The 13525-nt window shown below is 43.4% G+C and overlaps 1 protein-coding gene across 6 annotated transcripts in view; it reads right to left on the minus strand.

Moving 5' to 3' along the window:
* The window catches only part of CDAN1 (codanin 1), a 67431-nt gene that overhangs the window by 36982 nt on the left and 16924 nt on the right, over nt 1-13525 (minus strand). For all 6 annotated transcript variants that reach the window (XR_012903454.1, XR_012903453.1, XR_012903455.1 and 3 more), the window contains exons 6-10: nt 13049-13127; nt 11526-11646; nt 8239-8348; nt 7469-7558; nt 2663-2738 (exon numbers count right to left, since the gene is read on the minus strand). Coding sequence is in view for 3 of the 6 variants with exons in the window: in XM_075927240.1 (XP_075783355.1) it covers nt 2663-2738; nt 7469-7558; nt 8239-8348; nt 11526-11646; nt 13049-13127 (476 nt within the window). In the remaining 3 variants the exon portion in view is untranslated. The remainder of the gene's footprint in view (nt 1-2662; nt 2739-7468; nt 7559-8238; nt 8349-11525; nt 11647-13048; nt 13128-13525) is intronic.

Raw genomic sequence — 13525 nt, forward strand, 5'->3', positions numbered from 1 at the left:
GTGAAGTCCACAACCTCCCTAGATGGTCACAAATCACACAAGTCTAAGCAGGTCAAATTCTGGACAGTTATACCAGTGCCTTATTACAGAAAGCCTGTGAAAACTCTACAATCTTCAGTAGGAATGCTCAGATGCAACCAAGGGAGAAACCTGGCCTTGCAATTGGAACTAGTTAACATCTTTGTTGATGACCCTAGTCTCTTAGCTAGCATTCTTCTGTTAGCCTTACAGAACCAGAGCAGTTCATGTGTATTTTCCTCATTAAGTCAACAGATGACAATTATATAGACACAAAGGGAGCACATCTGCAGAAGAAGTCTTTTCAGATTAGAAATATATTGAAAAGGTCATATTTTCAAAGGTGACTAAGGGAGATAGGTACCCAATTTGTAAACTGGGTAGCTAATTCCTTAATCTCCTTTGAAAGTCCCATCCTAAAGGGACACCGATTTGATTACAAGTTGAGAAATTTAAAAATATGCATTGCAAGTAGTTTTTGGTACTGCATTTTACTCAATCTTTCCGAAAAAATGTTGTGGGTTTAGATTGGGAATATTAATTTAGATTCATCAGCTAATCAAGTAGTCAATGGAACTTCCATCGACTACTCAATTAGTTGATGGGAGTGGGGGCATGCTTGCTATCTCGGTTGCACTTCTGCCTTTTAAATGTAGTAAGAGCTACCCACATTTTAAAGGCAGAGGCACAGCAGTTGGGACCTAGCACAAGTGGGGACTGAAGCAGTCTCCCCTCGCACTGTGCTTCTGCCTCCCCTGCCTCTCCTCCCCCCGTACAGACGGTGCTGGGAGTACCAACTTTTAAGCCGGCTCCTCCTTGCTGCCTCTGATACGGGGTGTGTGTTTACATTAGGGATTTAAGTAACTTTTAAAATACAGAAGCGTCAGGGGGTTGCCGAGTTAGTCTGTACAGGATAAACTTAAAAAAACAACAAATGGTCTGGTAGCTCTTTATAGACCAACAAAATATATAGATGGTCATCTGAATAATTGGGCTGTGCCCACGAAAGCTCATGATACCATCTACATTTTTTTTAGTCTACAAAGTGCTACCAAGATCATTTGTTGTTTTTTAAGTTTATCCTGTACAGACTAACTTGGCTACCCCCTGAAGTTTCTAAACATGCAAGGCACTGCATTCAGCTGTGTGGAGTGGAAATCCATCAACTTCTCAAAAACCTTGCACAGATCCAAACTGACATCTTCCTTTCCAAATGCAGATGGACATCATACCTAAGGGCAAAAAACCCACTACAATCTACATATCCCACAGATTACAGCTAGAGATTATGCCACACTTTTAAAAAACAGTAATTATCAATTAAATGTTTACTCAGCAAACTACAGGTACGTGTGTGTGGGTGTGTGCGCTACAGCACCCCAGGTTTTACTTAGAGCTCCATTGCTGCCCTGGTATTTGCAGTTCCCCACTGCTGCCACCACCACCTCCAGGACTCTGCTGCCGCCTGCATAGGTGTCCCGCCCCGGCTTCTGGTGTAGTACAAGAACATCATGCTTGTGTCTCTGCTGCTGCCCAGAATGCTAGCACATTCGGTCCCAGCAGCTGGCACACCTCACTGCAGCAAAGTCCTGGCACAGGGTGCCAGATGGTATGCCAAGTGCACAGGCATGGAGGATAGCAGCAGAGCTCCAGGAATGGCAGCAGCAGGCACTGAGCCAGCAGCCCAAAAGGGACCGTGGACATACTGGGTAAGCATGCTGAGACTCTGGCAATCTTACCCCTTAACAGAAACTGATAATCATCAAGCTTATTGATTAACCAGTTAATCTCTTAACATCCCTAGGTTAGATTTTTTTAAAATACTCCTCTCAATTGTGCTATGTAAATGGAGACCACCCACAAACAAGAGAAACTGACCAGCAATACAGGATCAGCAATGGACAAGACTATACACAAAGCAAACAAGCAGAAAATTCTCTTTCACTTACAGTGATCTCATACATTACTTGGAAGGTTAGCATGTAAAAGAATTAGACAGAACACCATCTTCCTGGCATAATTAAGCCAAATTTGGGGCCATCATATCTGGATCCAGCAACCACAATTAGTTCCACTGAGAAACACAACAAACTTAATTGGGCAAGTCTGAAACAGATATACATCTACTTCTAAACTTTTTAAATTGCAAATATATTAATTTTTATTGTTGGTAAAATGTGCTAGGTGAACAGCTGTCAAGACCAAAGCCCTCAGTATATTCCTAGCTCCTTACACAGCCCTATCAGTGTGCTACAAAACACACAAATCATCTCAGAGGTAGAAATAGACTGAGTAATCCAATCTCTGTCATTGATTAATTCCTGAGTGTGTCTATTAGGATGTGGACATTTGTCCATTGGGAACTGTAATGGAACAAACTTACGTTACACAACCCATTCAAAAGTCATTAGATAATGGGTCTACAAATCTAGACTATCACTTCAAATCCAGCATAGAAGAGAAAGGCTCCCTAATGCCTTAATTCTGCCTATGAGATCCATTTTCCCCACCCCCTCAAATAATTCTCATTGCTTGTGTTCAATTACAGCAAAAAGTATGTGTACAAACATATAAATAATAGGTTACATTTTGCTATAGCTTGGCAAAACTGCTCTATTTATGAAAAATACAATAAGTTATTTACCTGGATAAGCTGTTTCTGAAAAAGCCTGGCAAAGTGGCTGTGATTATAGGCTGCTGTGAGGTGATTCATCATAGCCCTGGGAAAGAAAATAAACTGCTAAAATCAGTCAAAACAGATTCTACATACAGCTATCACAGAAGCACAATGTGACTTCTTTAAAACCTATACCTTCCAATGACATATAAATAAGCAAACAAGGAAAGCAGAAGTGACACTGCTAAACACTGAGGATGGGGTGTGATTAAAGGCATGGCCCAACACCTGAACAAATCATTAGCCTCATTAAAACAGAGGCAAAGTAAGAATTATGGGGTAGTGACAAATTGACTAATGTCAACAGAGATATGGGGGTAGAAATCATCATATCCAAGATGGAAGTCAAACTCAACTCAGCTTCACGGGGCCTTGAATTCTCTCTTTCCAAGAATATTAGAAGTGGCAGGTGAAATTGCAAACCCCATAGCAAGAACATTTAATCTATAAACCTGAGGTTCATATTGTGATGGGGTGAGGACACAGAAGACCCCTTGGGGAGGAAGCTTCCTGGAGTACTGACAAGGCCACTGCTCCTTGCCTTCCTGCTCTCTGGGGCTTCTCAAGGCTTGGTCTAAATCTCTTCCGGTCTAAGGAAAATGCAGTTTAGGGCCCAACTTCCCAGGATACCACTCCCCAAATGGGATCGGAACCCCAAAAGAATTATTTAGGTAAGCCCCCTTTAACAATGAAAAGGGACAATGTACACACTGATTGTAGGTAATAATTACTTACACTGGGCTTGACAGTAAGTAACAGTGATTTTATTAAGTATAAGCAGTAGGATTTAAGTGGTTATAAGTGAGAACAGGCAGAGCAAAGTAGATTACAAATTAAAAGTAACAGAAAACGCTTCGCTAATTCTAACACTAAATCTTCAGTACAAAATTATAAAACTCACCCTAAAACTATTCATTTCCCAGCTAAGCCTTTCAAAACCAGGGCTGTTCTTCACCCAGGGGCCTTTTGTTCCTTCCCTCTGGTGTCCAGCCAGCCAAAGACATAAGAATGGCCATACTGGGTTAGACCAATGGTCCATCCAGCCCCGTATCCCGTCTGCAGGCAGTGGCCAATACCAGATGCCCCAGAGGGAGAAAAAACACAACAGGTGGTCCCCACCCCTGTCACCCATCTCCAGAGAAACAGAGGCTAGGGACACCATTCCTATCCATCCTGGCTAATAGCCAGTGATGGACCTAACCTCCACGAATATATCTAGCTCTTTTTTGAACCCTGTTAAAGTCCTAGCTTCCACAGCATCCTTTGGCAAGGAGTTTCACAGGTTGACTGCACTGAGTGAAGAAAAGCTTCCTTTTCTTTTAAACCAAACACTCGTACATTCCTACTGTTTTTAAAGATTCCCTTTATGCATGAGAAGTCACCCGGCCAGTCTCTACCAGCCACAGCTAAAGCTTAAAGACAAAAGGCTATTTGCATACAATTGCCCAGACACTGAGGCCTCCCAGCAGCAGAATTCCCATTGATGGCTTTCATTTACACATTTAACAACCATAAACCATTCCATACTCCATGGCTAATTTTACACACAAGACTGAGACATACCAAAATAAGAAACAGATCCAGTGGATTAAGACAAAGATGGATAGGTTACATGAGGCAATTTGTCCTAAGCATCTTTGAGTTATACATATTTGTGTTTATAAGACCATTTCATAAAGCATGGAAGGGGGTGGGGGAGTTCCATCACACATACCGTACAACTGAAGAATTGCTATTCTATTGTTTTTATTTTTAAGAAAGAGAAAAAAGTAATCCAGGAAACTATAGGCCTTAGTTTGCCCTCAACGAGGTCTTGGAACAAATTTTGAAAGAGAAAGTCGTTAAGGACAGAGGCGAATGGTAATCAGGAAAACACACAACATGGTTTTTATAAAAGGTGAAACATGCCAGACCAATCTGATCTCCTTTGGGAAAATAACTGACTTTTTAAGCAAAGAAAATGCAGTAGATATAATTTACTTAAGATTTCAGTAAGGCATCGGATACATTTCCCAATGAAAAATTGTCTGACTATATCAAAGAAAAAGAATTTTGAAATGGGATTAATCAGGCTGCAACTTTATTATTAGATGTCTGATACTACTTGGCAGATAAAAAGTGTACAGCACAGTAGGGATGTTAAATTTAGTTTAATCACTAATTGACACTCGATTAGTCGATAAGGGGGGAGGCTCACAGGCTCCTAATACATTTAAAAAGCAGAAGCACAACAGTCCAAGCTCACGCTGGTCCCTGCTAGCCCCCTGCGAAGAAGGTGCTTGGGGGAACCGGCTTTTAAGCCAGCTCCCCCCCAGCACAGGCTCCTCCGCCCCTCCCCCCTCGAACTGGTCAGCTAGTCGACTAGTCACTTACATCCCTACAGCACAGTAATTACTGGGGGGAAGAGGGAGGCTTTTACTAGCTCTCCCTCTTTTTTCCATATAGGTGCTCCACCAAATCCATTGCCAAGGCCTCATCAAACCTGTGGAAGTGGGGAGGCTCATACCTGCTCCCACTCTTTTTCCATCCAGGTCACTCCAGCAAACCCATTGTCAGGACCTTGCCCATCACAGGAGGTAGAAAGAGGGTTATAAAAATGGAAGGCTGGCTCCCGGCTGTACCAATCATTTGAGTCCCCAAACACACACACGTTTGTTCCTTTAACACATACCTCTTTTTAAGCCCTTTTCCAAGCCATTTATCTGGTCAACTGTATACCTGTCCTATGGAGTATCTGCATGAACATCTACCCTATACTTACATAACGAGTCACAACATATGCCTTACATGCCATGCAAGAACATAGCTCTTCCTAAACCCACTGTGAGGAAAGCAAAAAAACCTCCAACTTACCACCCTTGGGTGGTAAAGGGAAAAATTCCTTCTCAGACCTGCCCCTCCCAAACCCCAAAAGTGGCAGCTATTGTAATGTCCAAAGCAGGTCTTGACCAAAGACCTGGTATTTTATAACCTAAAGGGTGGATAGGCCCTATTTCAGCCTGCTGCATTGTAAAAGGGATGCTTTGGGCTCAGGGCTGCCCCTTTAAAACCCTGCATCCCTAGGGAACAAGTAGTAACCACACTGATTCCTTTTGCAGCAGTTTTTACCCCCTTCCTCCGCTCCATAAAGCACTATTTCCTTCATTCAGCCAGGCAGCCAAATATGCCTGAAAGGTGCAGGACAATCAGTTAAATTGGAGAAGCCGGGGCTTAATATGAAAACTGAAAGGTGGATAAGGAACTAGCTAAAGAGGAGGACTGTTATGTGTCATACTGAAAGGTGAACTGTCAGGTTGGAGAGAGGTTACTAGCAGAGTTTCTCAGGAATCAATCTTATTTAAGTTTTATTACAGATGTTGGCACAAAGTAACAGTGAGCTAATAAAATTGGTGGATGATACAAAGCTGGGAGAAGAATCAGAACATCACACCAGATAATCTGGATGACCTTGTAAAATGGGAGTAATGGAATGAAATGCAATAGTGCAGAGTGCAAATCATGCATTTAGGGACGAATATAGATTTTTGCTATAAGATGGGGCCTCATCACTTGGATGGAGGAAGAGAAAGGCTTGGGTGTATTAACTGGTCACTGGATGACTATCAGCCTTCAATGTGATGTGGCCATGAAAAAGGTTAATGAAATCCCCAGAATGAATTGAGGAGAGGTATTTCCAGTAGAGGCAGGGAAGTGTTAGTACTATTATACAAGGCTCTTGTGAGACTTCATTTGGAGTATTATGTGCAATTCTGTTCTCCCATGTTTAAGACAGACAAATTCAACCTGGAGCAGATGAAACAATGGCTACTATGACCAGAGGAAGAGAAAAATCTACCTTCTGAGAAGACACTCAAAGAGCTTGGCTTATTTAGCCTAACCAAAAGGCTGAAGGAGAGCTATGATTACTCTTTATAAATATATCGAAGGAATACATACTAGGGAGGAAGGGGAGATATTTAAATTAAGCAGCAATGTGGACACAAGAACAGATGGATATAAACTAGCCAAACAACAAACAAGTTTAGGCTTGACATTAGACAAATATTTCTAACCATCAGAGAACGGAAGACTGCTTCAGAACTTCAAAGGTAAGCAGCAGAGGGAAAAAATATAGCTGGCTTTAAGACTGAGTTTAATAAACGTATGGAAGGGAGGGTATGATAGGACAGCCTACAATGACATGTGCCTTTTGGTGACTGCCAGTAGCAAAAATTACCTAATGGCTGGAGATGAGACACTACATGGGCAGGGCTCTGAGTAACTACAGATAATTCTTTCCCAGGTGTCCGGTGGGTAGGTCTTGACTACCTGCTCAGAGTCTAACTGATGGCTATATTTGGGGTCAGGAAGGAATTTTCTCCCAGATCAACTTGGCAGAGACAGTGCTGAGTGGGTTGCCTTCCTCTACAGCATGGGGTAGGCGTCACTTGAATGTGTAAACTAGAGTAAATGGTGAATACTCTGTTACTTGAATCGTTTAAGCAATAATTTGAGGATTTCAGTAACTCAGTCAGAGATTGGGGTCTATTTCAGGAGTGGGTGGGCAAAGTTCAGTCACCTGCAATATAGAGGAAGTCAGACTAGATCATCATAATGGTCTCTCCTGGACTTGAAGTCTATTAGTCTAGTCTGCTCCCAAACATGGTACTTTACAGTAACAGCTTCTTTATAATTAACTCCATGCTATGTGTGGGTCTACTAGCTTCTGGGACAAAAACAACTTTTAACTGTATTTCCCATTAGCACATCAGAGCTGCAATATCAGTTGCCTACCTGATCCTGTTGCCAAGAACAATTTCGAAGTCCCAGCCTGGTTTTTCACGGTTATCCTCCCACTCACGTAGCAATTCATAAAAGATGTCCCTATTGAGCCAAAGATGCAAACATATATCAAGTCCTGAGCTTTCAACATCTGAACCAATAGCAACTGAAAGCCCAGCCAATATTTCAATGGACTATACTCCAAATGGAATAAGTCACATTGCAAAGGCCTCATATAGCTTACCATTTTGCAGCAGTGACAATCACCATTGAAATTATTAGTTTCATTCTGCAGCACAGCACTGACACTGCTCTGCTTAAACTCAGACATAATGACCAAAACATTCATTTCATTAGGCAGATTAGGGGTCAGATAAGCAAGTGAACCAGTGGAGTGGATCCCTCAAAGAAGTGAAGAACATAGGAACCACATGAAATCACTTCTACAGGAAAAAAGAAGTCAACAGGAAGTGCCCTGCCAGACTCCCACCACAAAATAGGAGATACACAGAAAGGAGCAGCTCCCAAGGCAGAGTTAAACCAGAACTGTGTTACATTGGCACATCAACAACAACTGCAGAATTAAGGCTTCCATTCTTTGAAGAAGTTCAGTTCTAATTCCTCTGTAAATAGTAACGGCCTATGTTTTTACAGCAAAACATTCCCAAGCCTATCCCCACTATATTTTATACAGGCAGTCCTGCTGGATGTTACGGTATCCAACTGCTCGTAATCCTAGATAATAAATCATACCCCAAACACTAAAACTAGAGGACATTTACCTTTGTTTCTTAAATATATGAAAAGCCCTGTCACTTGGAAAGTTAGAGCGATTGTCAGTTTCTGGCTGGAAAGAAACAAACTGTACAGACGAAGGCAGCAGGAGGGATACCTATGAACATACAACAGATTCCATTAGTATAATGCAGTTCCCTGATTTGACACAGCCCAACAGCTGGAAGGATAAAAAGAAATTAATGTGAACTTAGGTATTACCACAGTCAAGCTGTTCAGAAACTCATTTTACAACCACAAATGATTAACTCTTAGTCGGCATTAGTGAGGAAAAGGCAGTCACTAAAGAGGATGGTATGGGGCATCTCCTATCCTGAGGAACTATCCTGAGACCAGGAAACAAAACTAACAGGGTTATGCCCTGGAGAAATAGCCATTCACAATCACTCAATGCATGTCAGCTCAAAAAATACAGTCACCTGTTTCATAACTGGTGCTCTTCGAGATGCGTTCCACATGTCTTTCCATATTAGGGATGTGTGCTCACCACATGCACCAGTGCTGGAAGTTTTACCCTTAGCAGTATCCATAGGGGAATGCTCTGGCAATCCCTGAAGTAGCACCCACATCACAAGGTATAACAGGCGCCATGCACTCCCTCCACCTTCAGTTCCTTCTTGCCAGAAGTTTTGACAGTGAGGAAGGAGGGTGGGTCATAGAAGGGACATGGGCAACATCTCTCACTGAGCCCCAGGTACACAACAGCACCTCGAAGGTGCACATCCCAGCTGAGGTCTGAGGCATCCTGGAGCAACTCAGAGGAAGCAGGGCTGTCAACGGCACTCCTAGGACATTTTCGCTCCTGATCCACCACCATACCAAGGTAAGTACTGCCAAGGGAATGGTGACGAGCTTGTCCAGGTGATCCCTGGATTGAGAGTAGGTGGAAGTCAGCCATTGCTGAAGGGTGCGCATGTAGAGCCTGGCATGGCATCTGATACATTTCCAAATGTCCCAACAAGCACAGGCATACTCTGGGTGTTAAGGGAAATGCAGACACTTCTACGACGACGCTCAACCAGGCCTGAAACCTGTCCTGTGGCAGGAAACCCCTGGTGTGAATGGAGCCCAGTAAGGCTCCAATAAATTCTATCCTACATACAGGGATGTGTGTGGGCTTCAGAGTTCATGACCAGGCCAAGACATCCACAAGTGGTCAGTAGTTCCCGAACATTCCTTTGGACTTGGGGCCTTTGATAAGTCAGTCATTGAGGTACAGGTAAATCTGTACTCTCTGCATCTCAAGTAAGCAGACACCACGGACATGCACTTGGTGAGCACTCAGTGAAGTTGCCAAGCCAAATAGGAGGACTGCAAACTGGTAGTGGCCAGGGCCCCACCATAAACTGCTGGGTTTGGGGGACGAAGAGGGGGAGGGGGGCTAGACCACTCAACTTGAGCTTGTACCTGACTCCCTTATGGAGAAATTGAGTTAGCCAATGCAAGTGCTGGCTCTCCTCCAGCCTTTCCCTCTCCTTTACAGGAAATGGGAGATCTTCCCCTTGTAAGTTCCTTGGACTTCTTGGAAAGGGTTAGGAGGGAGACCAGTGCCATCAAGAAGTTGGTGCCAGTGGGGTGCTCCACACCAATGCTGTGGTGCTTAGGGCTGATTTGGACCTCTGCTCTGGTGCCACAGTTAATGCCAACTCCATAGGGGCACTTGGAGACAAATGTCCCTCTCCCTCTTTGTCCTAGGTTTAAACGACTTACAAATGTGAAACCTGTTACTTATGTGTCCTTCTCCCAGATTCTCTCAGATAGCTGCTATGAGGGTTGCTGATGGGCATGGGACACTTACAGTGATCGCATGGCTTAATACCTGGGGATCAGGGCATTACCCATCCCGATGCAAAGTCCCATTTGGGACAAACTGCTAACTAAAACTACTAAGGGCTAACTGTAACTAAGGATGGAAAATTGCAGTTAATTGACTAGTCAAGTAGTAGATGAAATTTCCATCTACTACTCGACAGGCATTTCCACATTCCGCTGGGGATCTTGTACATTTCGAAGGAGGAATGCAGAACTCCGCGTGCAGCCCGGGCCAATGGGAAGTCCCACTGAATCCAGGCTGCACGCAGCATGCCAGCTTTAAAATGTACAAGAGTCCCCAGCAGGGGCTCTTGTGCATTTCAAAGCCACAGCGTCCTCATGGAGCCTGGGGTCAGTCTGATAGAGGCAGCAAGGAAGGGGAAATCGACTAGTTGACTGACTAGCCAATAAGCATTTTCTTACCGGATAGTCGACTAGTCCTTAACATCCTTAACTGTAACTATGAACTATTTTAAAGGAAGAGGCTGTTAGGCAGAATGACTAAAAGCTAGCACAAGGCAGCAAATAGTTCTAGCACTGTCAGGGTTACTGGAACAATTTTTATACTGAAGGTGCTGTGAACATTGAAATAAACTGTAAATCCTGTATATAATGGAAACCACTTAAAGTCAGGAGTTGCTGCAGCAACCCCCACACACTAATCCCAGTACCCATAAGCATCTTCACTGGCAGCAAGAAAGAACGGGGGGGGGGGGGGGGAGAGAGGGGTAGACAGGAGCATAGTGCCATAAGGACACCACTCCAGGTGTTGCCAGAGCTGCTACCCTACAAATACTGCTAAGGAAATAACTTCTGGCATTGACGCATGTGGCAAACACATACCCCTAACACGCAATGGACATGAGCAAGCACTCAAAGAAAAAAGGGATTCTGAGAAGGTGAGAATAATAGCGGGGCATTCCCATGTCTCCATCTCTCCTCAGCTGAAAGAAAGGAAACCTTTCAATCAGTGAGGCAGCTTCAACAAAGCTGCTACCTCTAGCTATTTATATGACCCTCCTCACAAGCATTCCACAATTATCAGCTGATTTTATTCTCAATATTGCTCTCAGGAAGTACAACCCCCCACATTCTATTATTTTTATTAACACACAGGGGACCAAGGTATAGAGTAGATTAAGCGTTTTACCAAAAACACCACAAGTTTTGCCACAGACTTCAATGGAGTCAGGATTTCACCCTAATCGAAATACAAGTTAGTTAAAGGAATTTCCAGCTACAAATTATTGACCCTAGCAATCAATTCACAGGTTCAATCTGGGCAAGGAAGCATAGTTTTAACATGGTCTTCAAATAAACTGAGAAGTGACATCCCAGAGCAGGATGAACAGATATCAGAACAGTCAAACTGACCGTGGAAAGGGAGAGCAAGGCAAACATATTACTGGAAATGTCTTGGAATTTCATATCTTTAACCCCTTAAGGGCTATTCATTTTTTACCTTGGCTGTGCTGCTTTCATAAGCCTTCATAAGGCTCTCATGAAAGCCAGGTGAAAAGGATGCAATCCGCTCATTCTCAGCCAGAAGTTTCAATGTCCCCTTTTCTAAACGGGAAATAATTCTGTCAAGAGAACACACATGGCACACAAGATTGAGGGAGAAAATTTAAATAAAGTATATACACTGCAAGCACACGTTTAACAACTAGTCACCAGAGATCTGGATCCTACTGGCATCAACAGGATACACTACAAATGCCATAATCCCATGTAGGTAACAAAGGAAAAAGCCCATTTTTTCTGTTCTGGTGGCATATGAAGCATTCCACTAGATATTCCACTTGTTCAATATCTTTATTAATGACCTGGATGAGGGGATGGATTGCACCCTCAGCAAGTTTGCGGATGACACTAAGCTGGGGGGAGAGGTAGATACGCTTAAGGGCAGAGATAGGGTCCAGAGTGACTTAGACAAATTGGAGGATTGGGCCACTAGAAATCTGATGAGGTTCAACAAGGACAAGTGTAGAGTCCTGCACTTGGGACGGAAGAATCCCAAGCATTGTTACAAGCTGGGGACCAAACAGTTAAGTAGTAGTTCTGCAGAAAAGGACCTGGGGTTACTGTGGATAAGAAGCTGGATATGAGAGTCAATAGTGTGCCCTTGTAGCCAAGAAGGTTAATAGCATAATAGGTTGCATTAAGAGGAGCATTGCCAGCAGATCCAGAGACGTCATTATTCCCCTTTATTTGGCTTTGGTGAGGCCACATCTGGAGTACTGTGTCCAGTTCTGGGCCCCCCACTACAAAAAGGATGCGGACGCATTGGAGAGGATCCAGCGGAGGGCAACCAAAATGATTAGGGGGCTGGAGCATATGACTTATGAGAGGCTGAGGGACTTGTGTCTGTTTAGTCTGCAGAAGCAAAGAGTGAGAGGGGATTTGATAGCAGCCTTCAACTTCCTGAAGGGAGGTTCCAAAGAGGATGGAGAGAGGCTGTTCTCAGTAGTGACAGATGGCAGAACAAGGAGCAATGGTCTCAAGTTGCGGTGAGAGAGGTCCAGGTTGGATATTAGGAAAAACTATTTCACTAAGAGGGTGGTGAAGCACTGGAATGGGTTATCTAGGAAAGTAGTGGAGTCTCCATCCCTAGAGGTGTTTAAGTCTCGGCTTGACAAAGCCCTGGCCGGGTTAATTTAGTTGGAATTGGTCCTGCCTAGAGCAGGGGGCTGGACTTGATGACCTTCTGAGGTCTCTTCCAGTTCTATGATTCCAACTGCATTTTGGGTGCTTTTTGTCATAATCCACCACCTTCATGTGGGGCCACTTATACTGAAGCATAATGGGATAAAAGCCACCACAAAGAAAGGTCCTAATTTTTAAGTCAGCCAAGTCATTAATTCAGTGCATAAATTTGGGCAAATTACTCACTTTCCCCTAAAATGACCTCAGTGTCATTCTATTGCACGTTCACACTCTGACACTCTCCAAACCCACTAAAAGAAATACAAAAGTTTGACTTACGCAAATTGGCAATCCAAGACCCGCACAGCAAAATAAACACAGTTGTGTACATTTCGAAAATGTTGCCTCTCCATTGCATCTGAAAACAAATAGAGTTTAACAGTCGGTGGAAAATCCAGAAGCTGAATAGAAAAATCTAATGCAATTAACTCAGAGGGATGCGAGAATTACTAAACCCGGTCACATCAAGGGTTTATTTAGTCCATCAAGACCAAAATCCTCCTTCCTGACATGTCACAAAGATAAAACTCTCTTATGAAGACACCATTCTAACATGTGGCCAATTGTACAATGTTGTGTAATAGAGGACGACCTTCCTCATCTCTGTGGTAATTAGCTGGAGCCTGCCTTGAAGCCTAGGATTTAATTGCCACTCTTGTGGGCATACCTGGTCATCCCACCTCACAAGAGACAACTGAAATTGGAAAAGGGACAGAGAAGGCCAACAAAAATGATATTAGGGGTTGGAAACAGCTT

This window comes from Pelodiscus sinensis, chromosome 4, assembly GCF_049634645.1.
Source record: "Pelodiscus sinensis isolate JC-2024 chromosome 4, ASM4963464v1, whole genome shotgun sequence".
Lineage (NCBI taxonomy): Eukaryota > Metazoa > Chordata > Testudines > Trionychidae > Pelodiscus > Pelodiscus sinensis.